Here is a 15415-nt window from a genome sequence, read left to right as displayed (position 1 = left end):
CGCGCTCCTGCTGATGATTCGACACTTCTCCACTGTCTTACTTTTGTTTGTATTGCTCAGCTTTATTGAAGCAAAGGTGAGTATCGCTGCTGTTTTATTTTTCCTTTAAGTTATTTTCAGTTTATAGGCGGGACTGCTTAAAAATCATTACACCATATTTTGTTGGTTGAAGTCAGCAGAATTTTTTCACTTTGCACCACGGATTGGGATGAGCCCTCTTGTATAAAGATGTATATAAAAGAGGCTTGATGTCAATTTATGGACAATAAAACAATAGCAATAAAAAATGCAAAAAATTGAAATCTACGACAAAAACCAAATAAATGTGCAACACTTCCTCGGCCCCAAAAAAGTCACGACCCCTGTGAAAATTGTTCCTCTGCTCAGAATTACTAAATTGATGACATTTGTGACAATTAGTTTTAAACCGAAAATTGAATTTGTGCTAGACAAAGGTCTAACCTTTCGACTTTTTCGTCGCTCTGAAAAGTCTGAAAATTGCTCTCTCTTCGCGATCTTATTTCAATCACCTCATTCCATCAAACTCATCGCCAATTTCCACTAATGACCGATATCCTCTCACCGTTGTGCGTGAAAAGTTCAGTAGAAAAAACGAAAAAAAACTGATCAATTTTTCCTTCCTTCCTTTCTTCCCTCCGTCCCTTCCTCTCACCCACCTCGGAAGGAAAAGAAAACGAGCGAAGGGAGTATTGTTTTTGTTCTCATAGCGGGTGAATTAAATCTACTGCGATGTCCCTTTAGATGGTGGTGTCGTATGTGTGATGGCGTTAGAGAGATACGCTTGCGACGGTTTCGCAGCTAATTGAGTGATACCAACGACAAAAAACAACTAATCGGCAAAAACTCATTTCTCTCGTTCTGAGGCAGATTTCTAACAGTAACTCAAAATCGCTCCAGGGACCTTTCTAGCAGATCTCCATAGGGAAAGATCATCCGTTTCTCATTATAGTCAATTTCATTATGTGTTTTTAACTCATACTTCTCAAGTGATGACGTTTTTCTTACGTCGTTTTTTTAAACTGGATCGCTTTTTGTCGCAGAAGTTAGAAATCCTTCTTTCTTCAATAGGAATAGCGTTGCATGTTTTCATTCTGTCTGGCAAAAATCATGCCCATCTTGGCCCAATCTCCAGTCCTAGAATAGGTGCACACAACAAAATGGTGACATCAACACATAATGCTTTTCGGAAACGATGTTGCGAGGCGACGGCTGTATTTCCATCCATTTATTTTCACCAAATGTATCGTATTGCAACTGCGTTCGCACCATCCTCTGCTATGTAATGTCGGAAATGTTGAAATACACAAGACGAAATGATTAAGCACGTGAGGACTTGTGTGAGATCTCCCGCCGTCGCAAGAATCTGCCGTTCGTTTAGAAAACTTTCTGAAACTCCCACCCATTTTGAATTGTGTTGAAGTCATGATGGTTATGGATGTAAAGGCAGGATACAGGTGGCAAAGACGTTCTCGCCGCTTCTTCTGTTCTGCACATGCAGCAGATCGCAAGCTATGGCTCAAGGTTCTGCTCCATAGACGGTCTTTCGATTTGAGAGTGTGGATGCCCTGACTACTTGGAGATGTTACGCCAAGAACATTTGGTGACCAGACTCGTTGAGCGTTCCTTGCTTTATCCAAATGTTCCTATATTACAGAAGGGTCAAAACATGCTGAACGTCAGCGGCTTCGATCGAGACCCCTGTAGTTCCGTTCATTTTGCAGTCCGAGGATCTGCCAACCGTGAGTTCTCCGCTCATCCACGTCGCTTCAAGCGGAGCAGCTTACGCAACTGCGCCTAGCTTCCGGCTGTTTTGACCAGATCATGGGACCCTGTCTACCGAGCATTTTAGAGGGCTTCTGACGTCTGACCTAGCGTTTCAGAGGGCTTCTGACATCTGACCGAGCATTTGTGTTCAAGAAAGTCTAAGACGCAGTTTGGTCAAATCTGGCCAACCAAAGGAACTTGAAGCGTTGGATAGACGAGATGACAGCCTGTGCAGCGGGTTCCCTGGAATTCCAATTTAAAATTAATGAAATGTGATCTATTCTTCCTCCTTTGGAGTTTATTACTGGTCCAACTTTATACGTGCGGGATAACAATGAACATAATTCGTTTTGTGAAACTGCATGCTTTTATTACGCTGTAAAAAACTTGACAGACAGTTTAGTATTCATGCGAAGTGTAGAAGAACCGGTGATAGCGTGCTTGCCACCTGTGCTACCGACACACCAATATTTGTTTTGTCGTATCTTCCACAAAACCCAAAATAGACAACTGTTTCGAAATGATGAATGAACGGTCGAACACATACGAGAGAAACTGAGGAATGCCTGGGTATCGGGGCAAAATGCTCAAATCGGGTTTTTCATGGTATTGGAAGTGTGAAATGGCATCGTAGGGAAATTTAGAAAAATGAGCTTCACATATGCGAATTCTTTTCTTTGTGCAACTGTCAAGTAGCGATTTTTGGCAACACGTTCTGTACAAATACGTGAATGCCCGTAGTAGATAAATAACGAGATGGATCGCGTAGCCTAGCTGGAGTTTATCGGCCGAAATGCAAGGATATCCTGCTCTTAAACTAGGTGTCGTAGTGCGACAACACTACGTCTGCAGAATTTTCTGCTGCCTTCTCGTCAGTTCCGGCTCCACAACTGTTGCCACACGTTGAACATTGTCTCGGAAATGGTACAGCATCGGAAACAATTGCGAACTATAACGCCACGAGCTCTACGACAAGCAGTATATGTCGAACTACTTTGAGAGCTCATACAGAAAGAGGCTTGGAGGCTCTGCCAGAGTCGGAGTAATTCACCAGTCAGAATGGATACAATGCAATGCTACCTGCATTGTAGAAATCAGGACGGTTCCTGGATTGTGTATCGAAGAACATTCACCTAGAAAACGATATGGAAATATGATCCCACTACTTGAAAGACGTAAGCAAAGGAAACTCAGAGGAAACGAGGGGCACGATCCTCGCTTATGAGGAAAAGAGCGTCCAAGAAATGCTTTAAAGTCATCCCAAATGAACGCTGTGGATCTATCTTCACTCGGTTCGAAACTCGCAGTCTCCGGGCTTCATTCCATTGTTTATCTGCACACCTACACAACAGCTCTTCCTCAATGGGGTAGATGCTAGCGACGAAGGGCGTTGACACTGAATGATCGGCGGAAATAAGTGTCCATGATAAAATTATACCGTTGGTATCACTTTTTGAACTGTAAGATTATCGCACATTCGCTCTCTTAAGATCCTTAGACGTACGACAATACCACCCAGGGGAACTGGAGAAACTGAAAGTAGACCCTCTCCGTCTTGTGAGACAACAACAACAACAACGACTACTGGCTCCCTAGCCACACTGTGTCCGTGGGACTGCTGAGTGCGTTTTTCTATCCATTGGGGATTCTACGTCATGCGACTGAAGCAATATCGTATACTGGCAGGGAGTGGGGAATTTGACGAGCGACAATAGAGACGGGAAGCCGCTAACTCCACGGTAAGTCTCACTGAAACAGCCTTACCAATGTACAAAACGACTTGACCCACTTGCATGATGTTATCGAGGTGTAGCGCTTCAACACGGCTGCCTGTATCTTCACCATCCTTCCACATAGGTAACTACCTTTCAATTCCTAGTCACTCTCAAATATAATCTTCAGAAATCCTTCCACTATTCTCGCCTAGACGTCTTCTTCAGCGTCGGCGAACATTTCGAACGTCGGAGAACTAGAACTCATCGACGTCTTATCGAAAACCGTATTCTTAAGTTGAGATGTGAAGGCGGCAACAAAATGCGAGTCCCAGAAAGTCCTTGATTTCTGAACGTCAGACGGAAGTTCCTTGCCAGACCCATTCGAGCTGAAATATTAGTGCTGTTATCCTCCGTTTTCGCTTCTTGCTCCTCAGGCGTTGGAGGGTGGGAGTCGACATCGTCAGTTATTCCACTGTAACTGGAAGCCTGGAAGCGATTATTATGAGGTTCTTATGTTCATGAAGGTCTGCGAAACAATTACCGTTGTCCAACACCATATTATTTCAGTTCCATTTCCGTTTTTGCATCTTTTTCGGCAATTACTGCCTGCTAACAAGGTATCTAGAATATGAACGTTCATCGTAGGTGTAGTTGTTGCCATCTTTAGCAGTTTTTGTAAAACATGGAGCCTGGAAAGCAAAAAAAAACGGCGGAATTTCACCGTTTGAGCTTTGAGACCTCCGCGATTTCGCGATCGTACAAAGACGTATCTAGGAGCTTTTTTCGCAAGCTTATTCCAGTATGTTACATACAGTATCATACAGGTCCCCACTTCCTTCCCATCAGCGTCGCTGCAGCAGGAAGTGCAACTTCCAACGCTGACGAAAGAATGATCCGTGATACGTTATCTGTGTTGATACGCATTTTTCTGCAGTGTAGAAAATTACATGTGCATGCAGATATCAGAAGAGTCTGGAGACTGTGGTCAATGGAGTTCACTCGATAGAAACGGCCTCCAACCCCACGTAATGAAAAAGATGTACGTAGCAGAGGTCCCAAGTTCTCTCTAGGATGAATCCAGACGCACTTCACTGAGTAAATGAGAGACACGACAGTTGACTTTTTTGTTTAGATGTCATCCGAGTATTAGTGGCACACTAACGATCCTTATCTGCTCCCCGCTGATAATTTACGACTGCTACCGCCTCTGATTGTTCATCATTCTTGTCTTCACCTATTCTTTTACCAGAGCAGCTAGTCCTGTAAAGGAGATAAAACCCAGGAAATTCATCTAGAACCAAAAAATTCCCGTATTTTTGATAGAACCGAGAAATTGACAGAAAACACATTATCCCAGGGGATGATGACTTGTTCTGGATGAGGCATTTGAGAGGATATATTGCAAATGTTCTTACTCTCCAGGCTCTGACGAAGGCGACAACGCCGAAACGTTAGCCGTAATGAAGTTTGTTAAAAATCTTGGCTGTTGCTCAAATTTGACTATCGACAGAAGACAATAGTGAAAAGTACAGTATTCTACAATTCAATCGAAAATTTCGGGATCAACCAACTCCTGTGCCCGTTAACTTTCTACCACTGCAAGTGTTCAAGGCCACCACACATATGTATTACGAAGAGGAACCAATAGAGGAGCGATTAATGGTTCTTCAGGTGCAAAATATTGCTAGAAGTAAGGAAGAACAGAGCAAGGCAAGAACAGAGCTCGTTGGTCCCACAACAGCACAAGGAAATCCAAAGTGATCTGGACCCCCATCGAATTGAGTTAAAATTTGAAAAAAAAAATCGTATAGAAATTTTGATTACAACATTGTTGAAAAAGGAGCTGTTGCGCACTTTTTTGCGATCCTATTAGAATCCCTTCGAGACTTTTCTGTTCATAAGTGGAATTTTAATTTCCAGCCATTTCCTGGACGCTGCCGCAAATCTATGACAAGATGTGCACTGAAACGTCTACGTCGTCCTGCTTTTCCGGATAACACGTGAGTTTTCTTCAATGGCAATTTTTTCTTCTAGCCATGAGACCCACATTAGTTATTTCTCGACATGTGGAGCGGCGTAAAAAGACAAAATGACGAGAAACAGTCACGTTCTTCCAGAGAGCATCTTCGAGTTAAATGGTCGTCCGACGGCCTCGTGGGCAGCAGACGCTTTGAACGTGATGGCCGCCATTTTGTTGAAATTCAGGTTAGAGACAGAGTTTGATAATCTTGTGAAGATCCCTTATCGGTCTCCTAACTATCAAATTCGCTCACGCAGTTAAAAACAAATAAACTTGAACAATAAACGTAACTGAAAGAATTAAACAACTAATTAAATGGAAAAAAAAATCAAAAAAGGAGAAGAAATAGGGAATTACAACATGATTAGACGGTTACTGAATGTACTGATAAAATGAGAATGAAATGAGAAAAATTAGATGTAAACAGCATAGAGATCTTAAAAATGTTGATCGCTTCCTTTTCTTGATGGAAGTGAGCGACTAATAGTTTAGTCCAGTAGTGCAGTTGAATAGGAAGCACAGCGATAATGTTCCACAGCCACCTACAAACGAAGCTGTTGGTTAAGGTCGTGACTGATGCTTTAAATAACGTTCTTCTAGTTTTTCTTTTCGGATGAAATGACGTGCTTCAGATTCATTAAAAGACAACATAGACTCAAAATCCCTGCGATTGTTCACCTCGTTCAGGAGTTGGTCCCCATAGGTGACGGAAAATATCGTATCGAATCCAGAATAGAAGAGACGACTGCACCCGTTGCTGAACCATCGCCGCATCTACCAGACGAGCCACCACAGGTTCCTTTGGTTGCTATGTTTTATTCCATAAGGTCTTTTCACCTAACATTACCGTAAATTTCTTCTTCAGGACTCAATCGCAGCGGCAAACAACAATCGTCGAGCACCTACATGGATCGAGGAAATCGCAGCGGAACGATCCGGTCGATGGCCTGTTTCCAACGTGGATCAGGTGTGATGTGGTTTTCCTGCACTGATCAGATATGTATCGGCTATAGGATTCAGAAAAGATATTTGCACATTCCCAATTTCTCTGTTCGGATTCAAAATACCCTCACTCACTTTCTCTGACTCACATCCATTTCACCGATTGTCCCCAATTGAGGGTTCGTTACTATTATTCAGGCATAGAATTTCCGGGATCCGAATGAGCTGTTATCAGAACTGTATTCCAGCTTTCGCCAACGATTAGTGGTTTTTCGCTGCAGTGTGGTTGCACAATAAGTCCTTAGTCGTCTCGAAATCCCGGTTGTCGCAACCTAGCGTAGTTTAATTGCGTCAAAACGACTTCAAGTTCGATGTAGTTGCACAGGCGGCTGCGCTCAAAGCGTCGCCGTGGAGTTAGTGCTTAGGATCGAGGTGGGACCATCGTCAGTTCCCCTCGGATTGTCGCGATGTTCGGTTCTAGCGAGGGTCCAATCTCCACCGCAACTTCTTTTCGAGCGCACCTTACGTATCTGCACCGAGCTTCAGGTACGTTGACCATACTACGACTGCTAAGTAACTGTGAGTACATGTAAAGATCAAAAGCGCGTTCCGAATGGAACGTAGCATGACCGAAGAGATTGTTACTTTTTTTAGAACACAAGATTTAAACTTTTTTAAGCATAGCTAAGGTCTCCTGCACGCTTTACTCATGAGTCCTTATATTCAAAGCTGTAAAAATGATCTCAATGGAAGAAGCTTTCGAAGCTTCTTCCATTGAGATCACTTTTTAAAGTGATGAAGGCATACTCAACAAGATCCTTTCTCTTTCACTATCTCCTTCATATCCCTACTACTGCTGGCTCGCTTCGGTACTTAAAGGCATCACCCCACGAATCTGAGGTGGTACTGATTTCAGGTGGAGTATTCGTATACGGTATCGTAGATTAAGGGAGAGGTGTGATTCCGTTCATTTCTTCCTAATTGCCGTAAAAAACAGCTCGGAAGATACGGCTTCTAGCGCTCCGGCGCGCTACTTTCTACAACGAGTTCACTTGGAGCGCGCCAGCCTTGTGCACGCGCCGCATCTTCCGGGCCGTTTTCCACGGCAATTAGGAAGAAATTGACGGAATCGCCCCTGAAATCCGTACCACCTCAGATTCGTGGGGTGATGCCTTTAACTATGTAGTGTCTAGAAAATGTCAAAAGACAGGAAGTGAAGCAGGAGAGGCCGAACAAAGAAAAAAACTAATTCCTGCAAACCAGGGAGAACTCTAGAATCAGAAATTGGAAATTGCTAATTACTGCAGCAATGAAAAATCGAAACCATACCGGTTATTAAATTACGGCGAATATCCGCGAAAACGTCTTCCAAAAACGTCGTCTTTCATCCATTCCTCAGTGATGTCCGTTTGCGAGTAGTTGGTCCCAAAACGACCACAACAGCGAATGGTCCCTCTATCGCTGCTTGCTTTTTAGGAAATTTAGAATTGTCTAGGAAAATCATATAGCGAAGACACATCTCAAGCGTTCATCCTGCAAATCTTGCGCATAGTTCTTACTTTCCAAGCATTTCCGCTCATTTCAGGACTACGATTCTGCGAAGGCCAGTGCTCATCGAATGGAAATAGATGCACAGAAACCTGTACAAGCAGAAGTTGCGCCATTACCTGTTGCAAGAGGACGCCATGGGGTTGGTTTTGGAAGAAATCGATATATCCAGTGTATCCATTTACTTATTTGACATATGGAGAAAATTTTCATAAAAAATATCAGGAAAACGATGAGTGTAAATCCCCTTTAATAGTCTCACGAATAAAATCTCCAGTTATTCAGTTCTGGTTTGGAAATTGAGAAAAGGTTATCTGGCAACAATATCTGCACTAGATCAAGGTAAAAGTTATATTCCAAGAACACTTGCCAGTAGAAATTTTAATGGCAAAAAAAAAAAGAAAATGTGCAGTAATCCTTCAAAATCGAAATAGGATTTATTTCAATGTAGTAAATATTCCTCCGCAGTAAAGTACTGCATACTTCAGGATCATATTCCTCAAGAACATCGAACGGAAACTAGGGTAAAGGAACCTACACCTCCCAGGCTTCCTTCTTACTATGAGGTAGGTTTCAAAATAACTTTTATAAAACCCAAATCACTGTTGGTTATTTGTTATGGAATTTATTTTCAGCAGCAACAACGCATAGGAGGAACCGAACAGTTTGCAGCGGAAGCTCGACATGAAGCCGTTCCAGCGAACCCGCCACCACCTATGCAAGAACCAAGGATGCACGAGGCCGGTTATTGTTCTCAACCTTCGAAAAAAACTTTTCATTTCCTCCATAAAACGTTTTTAGAGTTCACCTGCTAAGAGTTACTCCTACTACGATGAGATCTGGTATGAACCTGCTGGTCAAGGGGCTTATCCTAGATTGGTTAGTGTTTTTTCCTGGAATGACCATTGCAAATTTTAGTTGACGCGAATAGAAGTTTTACAAAACAGATCCTCAAACGGGGATTTTCTTACCAACCCCTATTTTCGAAATATTTTTCACCTAATTCATTTGGAATTTTGAAATGTTATAAAGTTGAAGGAAGCTGCCTTAAGAACACTGAGTAACCAACTTATGATTCCCCCAATGTTCTGATTTTTTGGACACTTTTGAAGCTACCGAAATCCGATCTTTTATTCCAACACGTTTCCGTAGTGACGAAAATCTTTGTCAGAATAGCTTTGGAATATCAAAGTCCACGGAAAACCTCCTAAATATCTCACAGGAATAAAACAGTTCCTTAATTACGGAAACTCTATAGGGTATATTATAAAGGTTGTTACAGGTAGTATTATAGCTCCAACAGTTCCACTTTGATGCAGTTCGGTGAAGCATTGCTGTTAGGATCGAGAGGGACCGTCGATGATCGGCGAAGGGAGTGTCGACCACCCATCGCGATGGTCCAGCTCGATTCTACACCGCGCCGCCTTGAGTGCAGCCGCTCACCCAACTGCTTCATGTCGTTTTGCGCCGACTATAGGAATCCGGCTCGTGTATGCAGACGAATTGTGGAGTAATTCTATGCGCTTCCATGTCATTTCTCTTGCGAGAGTGAAGAGCTGCATCGTGAGATCAACTGAAACTTCCGAGTTCTTCTAGTTCCACATATGCCGCGTTTTCTCTGCCATTCCTGAAATCTTGCTTTCAAACTTTAACCCTAGTTAGAAAGAATTCAATATCAGGAATTTCATCGAACACTGCTTTTGAATCTATATGCACTAGCTTTCAGCTCTTTTCTCCTCGTTACGGCTGGCGCGAGATGACTCAGGAAGAGATGTCGCGAGTGAGAGGCATTCGTCCGATGGCAGCGAGCGGTCAACTTCCCACGAGCGAACGTCACAGTATTCAGGAACACCCCAAGTCCCAACCCGATCTTCAACAAATTGGAGAACATCATTCTAACCGTAGAAACGATCATCATAACGGTCTCCACAGGTCTTCTTATTTGGATTCTACCGGACACCCTCGTTTCTTAGGAGACAGACGCCAAAACAGTCATGACGGATCACATACGCGACCGTCTTCTCAGGAACGCAACGCAGAAACACCCGTGGAGAATCGGGTTGAAGGTGAAGGAGGTGCATGGGTGTTTCGGGGAGGAGAGTGGCACTTTGAGCCACAGAACGCAGTTGAAGTGGCCCCTAAAACGGCACTGGAGGCAGCTTCGCCAACGCATCCGACGGGGACGTGGGTTTTCCATAACGGCGCTTGGCACCTCAGGCGTTCCCCACAATCTGCTTCTGAGCAGAGAGCATCCATCCCAGCGGTGAAATCCGCTGACAATCCCCCCTCTGGCGGGAAAACAATGGTTAAAGTAAGAAAATTCCACGCGCCTGATTATCAGGGAAATTATCGCGAACTGTTGGCTAAGGCTATCCGTATGGACCATGAAACGATGAGAAACAGGTACAACGGAGAAAATGACACTGACTATAGTACTTGGCGTTATTCGCAGCTTGCGAATCAAAAGAACCGCTCTACGGATGGAAATAAGTACTGGTACCCCTACAAGAGCGTACCCGCAGTTGGAGACACCAGAACTGACGTGCAGCTGCCAGATGTGCAGAGCGGCTCAGCACAATACGTCCAGAAAGGGAACATGGCGGCTATAGTATATTCGGAGAGAGATCAGGAGAGGAAGCGGAAAGAAGAAGAGGCCGGAGAGAGGAAGAAGGCGCAAGGAGCGAGCTACTTTATAAAGGAAGGGAACATGGGGGCGTATGTTTATACCGAAGGTGAAAACGCCGAAAAAGTCGCTCAAGCAAGCACAGGCGACAATGGAACACCCGTAGAGTCTAATTCACGAAGCCATCTTTCAGTAGACGAGTTTAAGCGCCTTCAACCCTCACAGCATAAAATCCCCAGGATCCAACTAAAGGATTCGTCTGGCATAAAACCGTGCGATAGTGAGGGAACCACATCGGGAAACGGCGAGTTCTGGCTGCTCAGGACACGCCCCTGTAACGAAAACTCACCCGAAGGCCGCATCATACTACCGAACGGAGAAGTGTTGAGGTTTTATGGTCAACCCCAACTTGTGAATGTTTAGCTCCGTCCCACGGATCTCAGCGCTGTCGGAATGTTTTCTTTTGTACATAAAATTACGCGACGCAATGTGCTGCATAGTGATATGCTAATTTTTTTATTAGCTTCTGTGAGAGTACAAATAAATGTCTAAATAAATAAGTTTCGGCCGCAATTGTTATGTTTTGATCTTTTTTTTTTTGAGAAAACGCTTCATTCCGGACGAAATACTGACTGAAAATAAATGACACGTCAACGAATCTTTGGCACGAATCTCCTACTGTAAGGTAGTTAGAACCTACGGTAGGCTTCCACGAAATGTCGTTCACATCTACTCATGGAGAGGTCTCGACCCCGTCGATTTCTGGGTATGCCATTATTTATCTACCACAACAAATGATGGTTGGGCTTAATTTGAACAGGAAACGATGCAAAAATGAAAATAAATGAATCTTAGAACGATCTTGAAGAACTTAGATTTCTTCGTGCTTCTGAGGTAAGAGAGCTATCATTTCTTTGCTTTTTCAAATAGCATGAAGACGATTTCCAATAAATAGTGGCGATGCAGAAGTTGTCTAGAGGTACTCCGCATTTCCGTATCTCTTTTTCTTCTTTTTTTTTCATGTCAAAGAAACCATCTATCATTCCAATTAGTAAATCAATTAATTAGCAAATTACTTTGGTTGTTCAAATTGTGATATTCTCATCCACGCCTCAATAATTATTATTTATAATTACAACTATAAATGGAGACATAAATCTTCTAATAAAACAACGGAACATCGAGGAAAACCCAAGAAAAAACTATAGAGTGCCTCAAATAGAAAGCATGGATGTCGAGTGCCAAGGAACACGCGGAAGCAATAGTAGCGAGCGTAGAACACCTGAATTACAAATACGACGTTACTACGTTCTTCTTCTGAAGAACTGCATCCGGTTCACAACCTGAAGCTTGAAGGCAGCATACCACGAGTCTGATGTGGAGATTCGGCGGGACACGCTGCAGACGGGGTTGTAGAAGGCAAGATCCGGGATGATTCCATCTCTCCCTAGCCGTCGTAAAAATTGCAAATTAAAACATTATAAATTATAATTATTAAAAGAAGCCAGTTTCCTTCCAAACGAAATCAGCTGCAACGCGCCGCCCTTGTGCACGTGCCGCATCCACGACAGAGTGGTCAGAAATTTATGAGGTCTACTCGCAAGCCTATTCAAGTAAGACCAATGAATACGCTGCTGAGGCGACCAAAACGTGTATATACATAGAGGAGGGTTCTAACGTGCCTCGTTGGAAATAAAGCGGTTCCCACGACATTTTTTTTTAGATTAGATTAGGGAAAGATGAGCGGAACCACGTTGGATTCCGCGATTTTCCTACTTTCTTATTCCTATTGATATTTTTTTATTTCTATTCCTACCACCCGAATTCAACACTTTAGCTCTGAGTCCCGCACCATGTCAAAATCATGATATGCTGTCCTTAAAGACATCACCCCGCGAGTCTAGGGTGGTACGGATTTCCGGTGGAGTATTCATATACGGGATCGTAGATTATTGAGAGAAGGGCGATTCCGTCAATTTCTTCCTAATTGCCGTAGAAAACGGCCCGGAAGATACGGCTTCGAGCGTTCCGGCGCACTATTTTCCACAAGGAGTTCGACTGGAGCGCGCCAGCCTTGTGCACGCGCAGCATCTTTCGGACCGTTTTTTACGGCAATCAGGAAGAAATGGACGGAATCACCAACCTCTCCATAATCTACGATCCCGTATACGAATACTCCACCTGAAATCCGTACCACCTCAGATTCGTGGGGTGATGCTTTTAAGTAAGAAGCCTTGACTGTTGCTGAAAAAAGTAGAAAGCTAAAAAATCATACTTTTGCTCTTTAGGTAATCCATTCCTTGATTTTAGCATGCAAGTAATCTTTGAATTCTTTCAATCTTTGTGCGCGGGAGTGGCGCTTGGCAGCTGAAGTTGTTCTTAAGAACAGCGTCTTCCACCGTTTTTTTTTTACGACGATTAGCGAGAAATGAGACGCACAAACAAATGGACGCAACAATCCTGCATTATTGTAAAAAGCCATGGAACACCTTCAGCAACGCAAGCTAATTAGTAATCACATAAAATCGATCCTCTAACTTTCAACTTTAAAAATACGTACCGTTTTTTTTAAGATTCCACTTAACTTTCTGTGTAGCATTTTTCATATTTCACTTACGACGTCAGGAAGGTCGATTCGATCTCAACTCCACCAGATTACTTTTCTGCATTTCAGTAGCATTCAAGTTAGAATGCAGTTCGCGTGTGTAAACAATGAGAAGCAGCAGACATAAATATTATTAAAATCTGCTTGTTCAACGTTGCGGATGAATACGGTCCTGGATTTTCAATCTCATCCATCCGTTGCTGGTGATATAGCAGAAGATATAGTAGCAGTCTGAAAACTGAATATTTTATTGAAAGCTTTTCTCCGAAGGTCTCGTGGGCAAGCATTTTCGACAGTTACCCATGGTATTTGCGAGCTCCAGACAACTGAAATCAGCGTTCATTCCAGAATTATATTAATGAACAGAATCCTGCGTATGCTGACTGGGACTATGGCCGCAAAGTTGTGGAAAAAACGAACCAGAACGAACGAACTATAGTCGGGTCAAAACGACATGAAGCACGGACATCTGCGCAAGCGGCTGCGCTCAAAGCGGAGCGGTGGAGCGTAGCGGTTGGGATCGTGTAAGGATCCACGCTACCGCCACACACCTCTGCAGTTCGACATGGTCCCACTTCGCTTCCAACCACTGTCTCTACCGCACCGCTTCCGCACGCGGCCGCTTGCGCAACGGTGCGTGCTTCATGTCGTTTTGACCCAACTATAGATGATGAGCAGAAACGTCCAACAAAGTCATGGTTTTTCCCCAAGTGAAAAGAACAGAATGTGAAGATTGTGGTCACGATCAACGATTACTCAACACCTCTGGCTGTGATTAACTGATAAATTCTCCATTTGTTTTCTGTACGCATACATTCTCATAAACTTCAAGTATTTTGGCAAGATATGTTGGTATACTGGAATCTAAACGAAATGAAGCACGTACGCAATTGCGTACCCGACTTCTCTCGAAGCGTTTCGCTGGAGCGTAGCGGTTAGGAGCGTGCTGGAATCCTTGCTGCACCTCCCGTCGCTGCAATTTGCGACGGTCCCACCTCGGTTCCAACTGCTGCCTCCACAGCGCCGTTTCCAGCGCGTACGCAAATGCACCGTGCCTCATGATGTTCTGACCCGACTATAGAAAGAAACGCGCAAGTCAGAAGCTTACGTTCTACTACACATTTGTCTAGTTAGGAACGTGTGCACTCGCTTAAGAATAACCATAAAATAATATAAAAATATAAATATGAATAAAAGAGGAGAAAAGAGAGGAACTCACAATTATCCTGTGGGTTCAGTTGACCAAATTCTCTCTTAATGTCGATAGGGACCACGGCTCCAGCGCCCTTCGTTTCAACACTTTCAACAAGATTGTACCCCTTACACTTACACCACTTTGATTCATTTTCTCCGACCTCCGGCAGAGGTTCAAAGGTTTCCGACCATTTATGACTTGACTAAATTTCTTGCCAAGAAGAATTAAATAGAATAGGAGAATCAAACAAATAATAGGAAGGATACTTTCTGCTTATGTTCATAAGAGATATTGGAACGTAAGCGTTTTCCTCTTCCCGTTATAAGGAAATGGTAGTAGCTGGGTTCCTCTGACCAAACAATTTACTGTATTCCCCGCAGGTTCTCCACTTTTAAAGGCAGCATCCCCTCCATATACATTTGGAAAAGTATCGCTTATTTGTGACTTTGCATTTACGCTGATCTTTTTCTGACCTCTTCACAAGCTTCAAATTTTCCGTTTGTCCAGCGGAATCCATGTAAGTTTTGCCGTAAAAGCACGAAAGGCAAAACTGAGGGTTTGGATTCTGATGTATGCGTGCGGACGACTGCTACCGTTTGCGAAGAGGGTTGGAGTCGGGACAATCGCCATCCCAGCTACTTCGACAGTCCAAATCCCACTCGCCCGTCCCAAGTGCAGGTCCATGGTTCAACTGCAGTATGATGAGTGACGGGTAAGGTTAAGAGTAAATACTACTATCAGATCCCTCAATATGCCTTTATCTTCAAGGTTTTTCTCCTCTCCGTCGTGCGGGTACGAATCACTTCAGCTGGCTGAAAGGCAGTGACTAGTACGAGCTGTACCGTCCAATAGTATTGACTTCTAGGTTACAATCCACTACTACTAATTACACATTTAGTTCACCATGGGATCATTGCATCTGTAGATGGTGTGCTTTGTTCGATTTTGTGTTTTTCTCAGTCTATTTCAGTTCTTAAGCCCG

General features: G+C 43.4%; 1 protein-coding gene across 1 annotated transcript; it reads left to right on the top strand.

Annotated features, from left to right (window-relative positions):
• Positions 1-13: 13 nt before the first annotated feature.
• On the top strand, positions 14-11056 carry RB195_005555 (uncharacterized protein; the record flags this gene model as incomplete). Its single annotated transcript, XM_064178130.1, has 10 exons — positions 14-76; positions 5421-5500; positions 5618-5705; positions 6208-6315; positions 6386-6487; positions 8048-8152; positions 8499-8576; positions 8646-8750; positions 8812-8889; positions 9737-11056. 10 exons carry the CDS (start codon positions 14-16, stop codon positions 11054-11056), a joined length of 2127 nt encoding a protein of 708 aa, XP_064035210.1.
• Positions 11057-15415: the final 4359 nt, after the last annotated feature.

Source organism: Necator americanus, chromosome I (assembly GCF_031761385.1).
Source record: "Necator americanus strain Aroian chromosome I, whole genome shotgun sequence".
NCBI classification, from domain to species: domain Eukaryota; kingdom Metazoa; phylum Nematoda; class Chromadorea; order Rhabditida; family Ancylostomatidae; genus Necator; species Necator americanus.
This window is presented reverse-complemented; position numbering and strand designations above follow the sequence as displayed.